Source organism: Ranitomeya variabilis, chromosome 2 (assembly GCF_051348905.1).
Source record: "Ranitomeya variabilis isolate aRanVar5 chromosome 2, aRanVar5.hap1, whole genome shotgun sequence".
NCBI classification, from domain to species: domain Eukaryota; kingdom Metazoa; phylum Chordata; class Amphibia; order Anura; family Dendrobatidae; genus Ranitomeya; species Ranitomeya variabilis.
In genome coordinates, this window is record NC_135233.1 from 673,258,207 (window position 1) to 673,271,674 (window position 13,468).

Below are 13,468 nucleotides of genomic sequence, written 5' to 3' on the forward strand. Positions count from 1 at the left end.
TTGAGCATTTTTCAAGTTCTTTTTTTCTTGTTGCAGTGTGAACAGATCCTAAGGATTTTAGGAGGGAAAGCAGTCAAGGAGGAGGCATTACAAGTACCTCTCACTTGAAAAAACTTTTCCAGGTACTCCCTATTTTTAGATTTTTTTTATATTTAGATTTTTTCAGAAGATACAGCTGCATGACCAGTTTTTTGATTGGTGAGTGATGGTTGTCTAGGTCAGGGTTATTACCTTGACCACAAAAAATAAAATTTCTCCTAAAAACCATAAGGGCATTACGAGGCCATATGCGTAGTTTCATCCAGAAGGCCCAAAAAGCACACTTGGTTTATGAGGGATGGGGTCATAGAATATTTCCTATCTTTGTGCCATGAATAAGCATACCGCATTAATATTTATTATCGATTTAATGCAATGGATTAAATATATACAGTATATGTAAAAATATGAACTTGGTTAAGGGTGATATATGTCTTCTATGTCACGTCTCAGCACTTGTATACCTTTTAGGTGTCATGTCAGATCACTCTCCTCCAACTTGCTGTAATCATCAATCCGCTTTTCCACTACTTCACGAATTAATACTAAAAGTAATGAAAAGGATTAAAAACAAAAATAAAAATACTACATTTTCCATGAATTGGGATTTTACTGTAATGAGCGATTTTTATTGGAGCAGACAACTAAAAAGATGTTAAAATGCAAAATGTTGTACTTCTTGATAGCTAAACTCAACTAATAAAGTAGATTTTTAGAAAATATATAACGGTATTGAAATTCAATGTGTCATACAAGATCTTTACTGTGTGCGCAGAAAAGTGGGTGCAGACCAAAAGATACTAAACTATTTATCAGATTTAAGTACCAATAGGGTTATTATTGATAACACTTTGTTCAGGGGGTGCTGAGCAAAGAACTTCACGCTATATTACATCCACATTCCCTTCTACTCTTTAATCGGTGAAAATCGGTCCCAACACGTACCGCAATGCATGGACTGACCGCAGGTCACCCGACCCGAACGTCACAGTCTCGTATATCTCAATGAGGATGTGATGCTCGGGTCAGGAGACGGCCGCTCTGGGCATTGTGGGCCATGATCGGACAGATTGTACAGACGTCTGAAGAAGCCTTTAAGGATACTTTTACATAACATTTGTCCTGAAATATGTAAGACATGACTTACGGTCAAGCACCGTCCTGCCCAGTTCATTCCTCTCTAGTGCCTTCGTCACCTCACCCATTAGCCATGGCATGAATCCCGCCTCAACATCTGTTAAACATATAAATACTTTGGTAAGTGGAAAGCTTTAGAAAAATGCACAATAAGTATATGTGCTTATGACGTGTTTATGTCGCCGGCAAATCCGCCAAGGTTTTCCTAGGCAAAGCCGTTCAGGAAAAAGATGGTGGTCTTTTATCTGAAGTATCTATGCCACTTTTACCATAGTTGTTACGAGTACGACTGTGCTACTTCTTTAAAAAAACTTCATCGTTTAAGAACCCTGAAGAGGTCAAGAGAAGTAACAAAAGATTGAACATGCACATGTCGTTTTTATACTGCGGTTTACTAGGTTCGGTTTTTTTAACAAAAAAGTCTTCTGTAAGGAAAGCCAGATCATCTTAAGGGTATGAGAATATGACATCTTTTAGACACCTGCATGCCTGTCGATTTTTTTCAAGGATAAGACACTTCAAGGAAAACGCTGGTTGTGTTTTTTTCCTGAAGTTATTTTTTTGGTGTCTTTTTGGTCATTTTTTGTAAGGGCTTTTATTGATGTTTATGTAACGTGTATGTATAAAACAGCGAGTGGGTTTCAAGAATGGTCAAGTCACTTCTTTACACCACTTTACGGCCCTGGAAGTCAGGCACAGTTAAAAAAAAAAGCTGAAAAGACTGAACATATGCACAGCAAGTCGTTCTCACATTGCAGTGCATATGTTCAATCTTTTTAGCGTTTATTTAGTGCTTTTTCAGGTGGGTTAAAGAGCGGACGCGCCTGAAAAAGATGTTGTGTGCATGTAGCCTATCAAGCAACTGCTACAATAAAATAAAATGCCATGCATTGTTTGACACTGACTAACCTCTTTCCACCGGGTCATAGAAATATCCGTTGTCCCTTAAGCTGCTGAATACAGAAGGAATAAGATCCGCCAGGTATTGCTGGGCAAAGGCTCTAGCTGCTACTTTCTCTGCCGTCTCCTTTTCTTTCAGTAGCATTTCTCTCTGCTGCCGTTTTCTCCGTTCCTGAAAAGAAAAGGAAAGACACACTGTAGATTTCCAATACTTGGAGACTATTTGAGTGGCAGACATTGAGCTTTAAATGAACTTCTAGGTGGTTACCTTTTCCTCTCGATGCCGTCTTTCTTGTTCTTCAAGCCGCTGTGCTTCAGCAAGCTCAGCATTCCGCAGTTCCTCAAAAGTACGCTGCTGTGCCCTTAAGTTTGCCAGTTCTTCTTCTTCCATCACTTCCAGAAGAGCCTGCTCAATTGTCTTTCCAATCAACACCTCCAATATCGGCTTTACTTCCAGATCAAAGTCAAAAAGCTGAAAAAATAATGTAAACATAAGATCGGAAACATCCTTATCCAGAACTATAAAGAGTATGGGCATCTCTTAGATGCTGACTGTCATTAATTGTCTTCAGAATGCCCTACATTGTCTTTACACTGCACGACTATCAGAAACAAGCATTCCCAGCCAGTGCAAATTACCTAGTGAATGAGCAAAACATTTGTTCGTCAGGTGAAATTTTCTTTTAGCTGGCTTAAAAAAACATTGTTCTTGGCAGCGTAATGTCCTGTGTAAACAGTACATGGGCTGCACTGAAAGGATCTATTACCGATTGTTCTGAGCACATCTGAAGCTTTGACTGCTTGTCTAAACAGGCTGTTAAAACACTGGCAAGTGAGTTGCGAATCGTGGTCGTTTACACTGCTAGTTGACTGTTGTAAACCCAGTTTCAGTATTGTACATAGTAAAAAAAGACATAATTTCTCCTGTTGCGTAGTCTGGGAATGTTTTAACTGTTTGATAACATTTGTAGTTTATCTTCTCACAGTAATTAGTCATCAATGGTCATGATTTACGCTTAGCATATGTTCAGAAGATTGCATAATCTCACTTCCGAAGTCTATGTCATATTGGTACGGATATGAAAAAAAAAATTGAGTGGAAAAATCAGGTTAATGAGTAGACTTGGTTGTTCTCATAACTTTTATACGTTCTAAAATAATGGGCATTCAACTCTTCATTTCGTATCTCATCACACATGATACCTGACAGGATCTCTACTGATCAGATGACCTGTTAAAATGCCGTAGAAGTCTACATTGGGAACAGGAGAATATGCCTTTTCCAGTACAAAGCAGCCTGTCAATTGTCACCAAAAATCAACAGAAATAATAAAAATGTACAAAAAGGCATTGGCTGCTTTCGTAAATCCATGTGAATACGCTAAACGCTTTAAGGGACATCACATGCCCACCACCATCTTCAATGCTATGGACGTTTCAGCAGCTGCTATATACTGTTTATACACTGGGGTTATGGGCAGCCGGGGGCTTAGGACTGGGATGCTGCAATAACAAAAGAGGGAGCTACGGTTTAACCTGTTAAATTATTTGCAATTGAAATAATAGTGTTACACTATCTGAAAGAATAGTAAAAAAGCCAGCAGTGTCGTGTCAAGGGTCTCTACTGGTTTAGAATACATCATTTGTTTAGGACTTATAGAAAACTAAATTGGTAATAGATATGTACTTCTCCTTCCAGGATCTGAGTTGCAACATCAGTACCAGTCTTAGCTGGGATGAAGAGAGGTGTCGGAGGTCTGTCCAGGAACGCATCTGTCTGGCATTCCATGTCCTTTTCCTCGACGCGGTCACTGAGCTCTTCTAAGTAAAGCTCTGAAACAAAGACCATATAAGAATAATAGTTTTTATTTCTATAGCACCAACATATTCCACAGCACTTTACAATGAATATGATACTGGGATAACCCGTCATCAATCTGCCATGTCCCCTTTACCCAACCCAACTTTTAACCCTTCTGAGATCGGGTGTAATAGTACGCCGATGTCGGACTCCCTCCCTTTGATGTGGGCTCCGGCGCTGAGTCTACATATTTCCCAGAACATATCAGCTGTTTTGAACAGCTTACATGTGCCTCTAACAGCCATAAATGGAATCGTGATCCACCCTCGGCTGTTAACCCGTTAAATGCTGCTGCTAATCTCTGACACCGGCATTTAACTCGCGCTTTCAGCAAGTGCGCCGGAAATCCCGCCAATCGGTGACCCCATCATGTGATCACGGGCCACCAATGGGTTGGCATGACAACCAGAGGTCTCCAGTAGACCTCTATGGTTGTCACAGCCAGATTGCTATGAGCGCCAACCGGTGTTCGGCGCTCATAGCAAGTGAGCATTTCTGCTACATACAGGCGATCTGAACAACGCCTGTATGTAGCAGAGCCAAGCGGACAAGTGCAGCTTCTAGTCTCCTATAGAGACTATTGAGGCATGCAAAAAGTTAAAAAAAAAAAAAAGTTTTTAAAAATATAAAATAAATATAAAAGTTCAAATCACCCCCCTTTTGCCCCATTCAAAATAAAACAATTAAAAAACACACATATTTGCTATCACCGCATTCAGAATAGCCCGATCTATCAATATAAAAAAAGAATTAACCCAATCATTAAAATGCAATAACGGGCGATCAAAAGGTCGTATCTGCAACAAAATGGTATAATTAAAAATGTCAGCTCGGCACACAAAAAATAAGCCCTCACCGAACCCGAAATGGAGACACTACGGGTATCGGAAGTGGCGCTTATTTTATTTTTAACAAACTTTGGAATTTTTTTTCACCACTTACATAAAAAAAAAACCAAGACATGTTTGGTGTCTATGAACTTGTAATGACCTGGAGAATCATAATGGTAGGTCAATTTAAGCATTTAGTGAACATGGGAAAAAAAAAAAACAACTGTGGGATTGCACTTTTTTTGCAATTTCACAGCACTTGGAATTTTTTCCCGTTTTCCAGTGTACAACATGTTAAAACAAATGGTGTTGTTCAAAAGTACAACTCGTCCCACAAAAAACAAGCCCTCACATGGCCATTTTGACCAAAACAATAAAAAAAGTTATGGCTCTGGGAAGAAGGGGAGCAAAAAATAAAAATGCAAAATCAAAAATACCTCTGGTCGTTAAGAGGGTTAAACACATTAATCCACAAACAGTGGTGTGTGACAATTTGGGAACTCTTCATAATATTTAGATTTCTCCATAAATTTGATCTAAAACTACATCAGATTTTCAAATAATAATGATAATTAAATCAAACAAATAAGTCAAACTTATTTAACTTTGTCATTTTTTGAAGAAAATTATTCAATATCTCATCTGTAAGTGGTAAAAGTATGTGAACCACTAGTATTAGACGATAATTTGACAGTATATTAAAGTATGGCGTTTTCAATCAATGGGTTGACAATCGGGTGTGAGTGGGCATCCTGTTTTATTTAAAGAAACGGGATCTATCAAAGTCTGAAATTCACAGTACATGTTTGTGGAAGTATATCCTAACACAATAAAGGAGATTTTTGAGGACCTCGGTAAAAGATTTATTGATGTTCATAAGGCTAGAGAAGGTTAAAAAAAAAACATCTAGGGAGACTGGACTCCAGCGATCCACAGCAAAGATTGACATTTTAAAAAAGGAGGAAATTCAGGACCATTAAAACCCTCCCTTGGAGGTGTCAATCAACAAAAGATCACTCCAATGCAAAGCATAAAACAGTCCTCAACATCACAAAGGATCCCAATGTAACGTCTAAGCAACTAAAGGCCTCTCTTGTAATAGCTAATGTTAATGCTAATGAGATCTGTTAATGAGATTAATGAGATCATCATCAGGAGGAGACAGATCAACAATGTTGTGCATGGCAGGATTGCAGGAAGCGACTGTTCTTTATTTTGACTCATTTGTTAGATTTGGTTCTCTTTATCATCACTTTTAGAATTCAGATATCTGGAAAATTGTGAAGGGTTCACAAACTCTTCAGCACTATTGTAAATCCTTAGATTCATCCCGCCTTGTATCACCAGGTAGATTTATGAAATGTCCCTCAAACTATGTCACAGACATGTTGGAAAATGACACCAGTGGCTTCTGTGGAAAACTCTCCCACTAAGCCAATCCTCAAGAATGGAAAAGGACCATTTGATTCTAACCAGTGTAGGCTGTTCTAGTCATGGATCTTCATGCATGATGCTTCAGACATGCCGCAATGCCACAATAACTCAATTCATATCAGTCACAAGGAAAATCGCAAATAAGGATAGCCATAATAGCATTTTAAAAGTACAAGTCACATTGTCCTTCTCACCAGTCTGCACATCAATGTGTTTCCGGCCTTCCACAGGTTCTGGTGACCTAGACCTTAGGATTTCTTTTGCACGTCTTTTTGCAAGCGCTCTCCTGCAAGCTTCCTGATTTCTCTGAATCTCTACCGGATCTAGCTGTGCCGACTAAATGAAAAAAGCAGTAGTTAGTAATTTTCAGACCATAAGATGCACTTTTTGCAATAAAAAGTGTGTATGGATTAATGTCTACAATCAAAGCAGAATGTTGTGCAGACAACTCAGAGAACACAGAACACTGTCTCACCGTCCTTGCTTTTACTCAAAGGTATGTATTTGGGAAAAAAAACATTTTTCAAATGGGTTTAATTAAAAATGTTGGACCACTGGTCTTTCCAGGCTCTTTGTTTCATCGATCATTCATCTTTCATGTGGTCTGTGGTCATAAATCAGCTCAGAACTCAGAAAATAAGAGATGCAAAAGTATGACAAACTCTCCCGTTAGACCATCATAATGAGCGCACTGAAGGCTTCTCAGTTAATTAATTCTGCATCCAACAATAGACAGTGCAATCCAGAGGCTATAAGGCAAAGCGATGCAAACTTTTTAATGAAATCCAATTGCAAACATAATTTTCAGCTCAAAATACATGCATGTAAGTTAAAGAAAGTCGCCAAAGTTCGATAATCCCTTTCCCAGACAGCCCATAACGTTTTTTGGCGGAAATGGGCCAAAAACGTTATGGAATCCTTATGCAAGCTAATTCAATGACAATCCTGAGGTGTTGTGCACATGATCAGTAAATTTCCGTGTGTATTTGCAGTGCGTTTTTTTCTGCAGAATGTCAATTCTTTTTGCGTTTCTGCAGTGTTTTTCACCCATTGACTTCAATTGAGTCAGTCAAATCCGCAGAACAAACGCAGGTATAAAAATATTTGCAAATTTGCTGTGGATTTGCGGAGTTTTGTTTGCGTTTTTACCGACTTCATATTGTGTTTCCCACACTGTAATCGTTGTGAAAGCGTGGGAAACACTGGCGCCGGTGGTTCTTATCGGCAATAATGCTACCGCCAGTAAGACCGTTGGTCAGAGCGCTGCAGGGTCATGCCGTCAGATGTCAGTGTGACCCCGCAGCTGTGACTGGGACCCGCAGAGGTGACTAGCAGTAAAAAGCTTACCGCAAGTCAGCAGGCGTGGGCTGATGAGACTACTCCTCCCATCAGGCTATGTTTGCTGTAATTGATAACAGTGATGGCAGGACAGGCTGATGGGAAAAGTAGTCTCTCGTCAGCCAGCGCCTGTGTGCACACTTAAAAAAAAAAAAAAAAAAAAAAAAAAAAAAAACACACACCATGTAAAGTAATGGAATACATATTCAAATAAAAATAAAAAGCACATTATACTCACCTAACACCAAATCCCTGATGCCCTCGTCTCCAAGAAAAAATATAAAATAAAATAAATAACATATACTCACCTTAAGGCCGGTGTCACACTAAACGTATGGAAAATCGGTCCAAGTCTCCTTGCCGAGAGTCGCACGACTGTTCTCCGTATGGTAATCCGTGTGTAATGCATTTGCAATGCGATGATGCGATTTTCTCCCACCCATGTATCCACATGGCACTGGTATGACATGCATATGGCTTTACATTTTTCACTGATTTTTATTATTGAATTAAATTGCTCAATGGGCTGAAATGAGGAAAATGTGTGCATATTTGTCCCAAGCTAGACGGATGGTCCATGTAGCGTTCGAGCTTTTCTCGCACCCATAGCCTTGCACTGGCAAGTCTCGGACGATATAAGAGTACAATCGCAGCATGCTGCGATTTAGCAAGAACGTCGAATACACCTGAGAAAAAAATACGGTGATGTGAGCGGTCCCATAGAATAACATTGGTCAGAGTGCTATGCAATGTTTTCTTGCATAGCACTCATCCGTATTCTACGGTAGTGTGACTCCGGCCTAACGCTCAATCCCCGATGCCCATGTCTCCTAGAAATAATAAAAAATAATAAACCACCATATACTTACCTGTCCGCCGTAGTCCACGTAATGCTGAGTGTCCCATGGCAATCTCATGTGTAGAACAGTCACATCGGGAGATGTGACTGCTCTAACCGGCCGCAGGCGATACTCTGACAGGAGGTAATCGCTCCCACAGTGTATCACTGAGCTGCCATGAGAGAGGTCACTGGAGTTCATCAGCTGATCAGCTCGAGTGCTCTCACATACAGCACCGCTGCATGAGAACTGTCTCATGCAGCAGTGCTGCCATAAGGGAGATCACCAGAGCTGATCAGCTGATGAACTCCGGTGACCTCTCTCATGAAAGCTCAGTGATACACTGCGGGAGCAATTACCTGCTGTCAGTGTATCGCCAGCTGTGTTTGAGAGCAGTCACACCAGTGACTGCTCTCAAAGTCATAAGGATCGTTGTGGGACATTGCGGATTATCTTCTCTGCGGACAGGTATAGAATATTTTATTTTTGTTGCAGGAGACGTTGGCTTCAGTGGATTGGGCGTTCGGTGAGTATGGTTTAATTTAGATTCAATTAAGGAGTATGTGTCATTATTTCAAATAAAGGACTTTATTTTGGGTGTCTGTTTTTCATAATATCACTATGGGGTTAGTAATGTAGGCATCTTATAGACACCTCTCCATTACTAACCTGTAGGCTTGATATCATCTGACAATTACAAAGGTGACATCAACCCCCAAAACCATTACCCTACTTGCCACCGCCACAGGGCAAGTGGGAAGAGCGAGGCTAAGCACCAGATTTGGTGTATTTTATAGATGCGCCTTTTCTGGGGCGGCTGAGAGTTGATGCTTTTAGTCTTGGAGGGGACCAATATCCATGGCCCTTTCCTAAGCTCTCTGCCTAGCCTTTGCTGCGTAGATTTTATAGGGCAACCCTATGTCAATTTTTTTCTGGCCCCCCCCTGTAAACTAGCCAGTAAAGGCTAAGCAAACAGTTGTGAACTGATATTAATAGCCTGGGAACCTTTATGGCTATTGCCTCCCTCCCAGAATATTACCATCAGCTCTCAGCCGTCGGCTTTCCCTCTGCTCGTTATTAAAATTACACGGGAGTCCATGCAATTTTTTTTCATTTTTTTTTTTTAAGAGTTGTGGTTTGGTTACAGCCTATGTAGGTTCATTATGTTAATGCTCCTACATAGGCTGGTGACAATGTGTGTGTAGTTTTGTTTGTGTTTGTATTTACTTATCGGGCTGACACCTTTTCATTACTAAACCTAGGGCTTGTTGTCAATGACAGCTGCTGACACCAAGCCCTAATCCCATTACTCTGATGCCACTGCATCAGAATGAAAAAGTTGGTGTTGAACCAAGAAATTACTTCACAAACCTTTTTTTAGAATATATTTCTTTAGCTCAAAAAAGCCTTCATTGCTGTACAAAAACGCATGCAAAAAAACATATACAAATCCGCAGCAAAAACACACCAAAAAACATGGCAAAACGCGTGTTTTTGCCACAGCGTTTTGCTGCCAAGAGATGCAGAAACCTTGCAGAAATTTCTGCAAACAAATACTCAATGTGCACACATAGCCTATAATTCTGGGCCGTTCACACTCAACTTACTGATATTCTAAAACAACAATGCAAAGTACTCTGCTTGCACGAGATCCATGCAGCTGCTGTAGTGAGAGGCTGGTTGTCAGAGACTGTCAGATTACCCATAGGGAAGGTAAGGCTTGTTATCATCTCTGCCTTCCTAATTGGTGTAAGCACAGTGCTGAACAAGTGCTGTACATACACTATAAAAAGCACTGACAGTGCTTCTCCCTCTGGACCCAGCGGTCATGGGGAGAGAGCAGAAGCTATTGGGTCCTAGGAGACCCAGTCAGTTCTGCTCTGCAGAGAGGAGGTTGAATTTCCCTGCCTAATATACCAACCTCAGTTACAGGGGAAATAATAAGAATATATTAATGTATGAAAATGCCCCTCCTTGCGAAAGGTTTTATAGGGCTACCTGGAGTGAAATAGATAAATGAAAAAAAAAAAAAAATCAGTAAATAAAAAAGCAAGAAAAAATAAACTAAATTTGAAAAAGACAACACCATTCACTCTTTCTAGCATGCTCCAAATCCCCTAAAGAATATGTCCAATATATAAAAATAATTTCTACATAATCAGGAAGGCAGTTGAAAGTGTTTTCCAGGAGTCCTTTGTGGTCTTAAAAAAAATGCATAAAAAATATGACTAGACAAATAATTTCTATTTTTCTTTACATTTCCCTCAATATCAGCAACAACAAAAAAGAAACAAAAATGACAGCATTAAGTCCCATGTATCACAAAAAAGGTCAAAATTTATAGACTATAAATTTATTAGAGCTATTAAAAGTGTAGGAAGGAAAAAACTAAAATATGCCTGGTCAGGGATGAGAAAAAAATGGCCTGATTCTGGACTGGCTAATACATACCGTAATGCCACTTCTTCACACCTCCTGAAGAAGCGGCATTTTGAACGCGAAACGCGCGTCGGGGTACGTGGCCGAGGCAAAGGCAGGACCAGCCACCTTCATCGGTAATTATCCCGGTTTCATTTAATATGATCTTACATTGATTTTGATACTGCAGCAGGGTTTGTTGCATTGAATGTTATGGCAACTGACTGAAGCACGTTTAGCTGGATATGTGAGCCATATTACAAGCCTTAGTGATTATATATATATATATATATATATATATATATATATATATATATATATATATATAGTGTATAGTGCAGCTAATCTATGTCCTGACCTTACTTCGGCCTCTCTTTCATATCTTGGATTTAATCACTTAGTGATATTAAAAAAACATGTATTGTACCATCATATATGTTTTCCTTTTTTTGTTTGACTTATTGTATTAACATTATTTATATAAATAAACTTTGGTATTATTTTATTGGCTTTTGTACTCGATTTTCTCCGTGATTAAGCATACTTATAGTATTTGGTTGCGTCTAATCATAAAAATAGCTAGTTTTAGCAATGAGTTAGACTGTTCTTGCACTGTGACCTCTATTTATCAAAGTAATTACCCTAGAATTCCGACATAAATTGCTTTAAAAAGTTGCAAAATATTTGCACAAGTTGAACCGATGGTCAAAACTCAAATGTTTGGAGTTTTGGCGTTTTCACTCGAGTTTCACCAAAATGGCCAGTGACGCCACAGCTCGTCTAACTCATCACTGACTAGAGTAAGATTTGTGGCGAAGCATACAGAGACACACAACACTTTTCAGACGCACCTGATTTACTAAGAGGTGTGCGTCTCAAAAAATCAGGAGCATATGAAACCTCATCAAGACCAGCATGAACAATGCCGGTCTTGTTGAAACGTGGGTGTATGTCTGTATTAGAAAGTAGATTAGGGAATCTCTAGGGATCATAATGCTATAGCTCATAATTGCTTCAGTCCTAATTTTATTTTTCCTTTGATTTTACTAATTATGGTTATTAAAGCAAGTGGTAATAATCAGGCAGAACACATTGCACAAGTACAGAGAAAGTCCTGTGGGTCCAACTTACCAAAGGTAATATGTGTTGGGCATAAGTACTGCCGCGTACCACCCTTGGGTCATACATAATATTTCCATAATTGCAGGTCTCTTCAGCCCTATAAAAAATATATATATTACTAATCAGAATTTGTGTAATATCAGGGTTTGGGTGAAGGAGTGCACGTTATTGTCCTCCATGACGCATTCTCCCACCTTTTCATGTCCAGTTAAAATCCAAAATGTCTCATAAATTACAGCTACCGTTTCCTATGTAGTATAATAAATCAAAGGCTGGTGAGGAGGGAGAAAGAAGGGACAGACGAGGACAAGCGTGTAATGTCCTGTACTACAGGATGGGGAGAGTGGAGGTATTTTTCGGACTATAAGATGAACTTTTTTCCTCCAAAATTTTGAAGGAAAATGGGGGGTACGCCTTACAGTCCAGATGTACCTGCTGAGGATGGGGGGTGGCAGCGGCAGATGAGCAGGTCACAGGAGACAGGAGCTTCCTGCGGCTGGGCAATCACGTGTGCCCACTGCTAAAGGGAATGAATATTCACTGCTCTCAACTCCCATGGGCGTGAAGATCAGTGAATATTCATTTTCTTTATTAGCGAGCACACGTAATCCCCTAGCCGCTGCAGGAAGCCAGCGGCTGCTGCTAACAGTTTACCTGCTATTAAAGAGAATGAATATTCACTGCTCATAGTCCCGCCCCCCTCTATGCACTGAGGTGGGAGGGACTAAGGGAGTGGAGAGCAGTGAATATTAATTTCTCTTTAATAGCAGGCACACTGTTAGCCGCAGCTGCTGGCTTCCTGCAGCGGCTGGGGGATCACGTATGCTCGCTATTAAAGAAAATAAATAGTCACTGCTCTTCACGCCCATGGGAGTGGAGAGCAGTGAATATTCATTCCCTTTAGCAGCAGGCACAAGTGATCACCCAGCTACAGGAAGCTGGCGGCTGCGGCTACTGTGCCCGCTATTAAAGAGAAATAATATTTACAGCTCTCCACTCCCATAGTCCAAGGTGTTGGGAGCAGTGAGTATTCCAAGAGCTGACCTCAGCGTGTAAGCAGAGCATGACATCACTGCCATGCACTGCTTACAAGCTGAAATCAGCTGCTGGCATAAGAACAGGGCACTGCGAGAGAGCAGAGGGAAGGTACGGTAAATAGAATGGTTTATATTTTTATGTGTGCAGCGTGATGGGGGTCATATATACCAGGATTAGGATGGGTGGGCCATGTATACCAGGATGGGTATGGGGGAGCCATGTATACCAGGATGGTGATGAGGGGGCCATGTATAAAAGGATGGGAATGCGGGGAGCATGTATACCAGGATTTGGGGACATATATACCAGGATGGGGGATGTTGGTAGAGAATTGGGGGACATTACCCCTATAACAGTGTCAGCAGCAGACCACCCCCATAACAGTGCGTCATCACATTTTTTGCTTCATTTTTTTCTTCTGCTTTCCACTTTTAAAAGCTAGGTGCATCTTATGGTCCGATGAGTGTTAGAGTCCAAAAAATATGGAAAGTAATCCTACTAAAATTACAGAT

The 13,468-nt window shown here is 40.2% G+C and overlaps 1 protein-coding gene across 3 annotated transcripts in view; it reads right to left on the reverse strand.

Moving 5' to 3' along the window:
• Nucleotides 1–13,468, reverse strand: part of RSPH3 (radial spoke head 3) — a 36,934-nt gene that overhangs the window by 7,067 nt on the left and 16,399 nt on the right. For 2 of the 3 annotated variants that reach the window (XM_077289261.1, XM_077289262.1), the window contains exons 3-9: nt 11,928–12,015; nt 6,396–6,537; nt 3,764–3,909; nt 2,345–2,548; nt 2,086–2,248; nt 1,187–1,273; nt 506–584 (exon numbers count right to left, since the gene is read on the reverse strand). In XM_077289261.1, the coding sequence (XP_077145376.1) occupies nt 514–584; nt 1,187–1,273; nt 2,086–2,248; nt 2,345–2,548; nt 3,764–3,909; nt 6,396–6,537; nt 11,928–12,015 (901 nt within the window). In that variant the 3' untranslated portion in view covers nt 506–513. Of the gene's footprint in view, nt 1–503; nt 585–1,186; nt 1,274–2,085; nt 2,249–2,344; nt 2,549–3,763; nt 3,910–6,395; nt 6,538–11,927; nt 12,016–13,468 lie in introns of all 3 variants that reach the window. The other variant, XM_077289263.1, reaches the window with a different exon arrangement.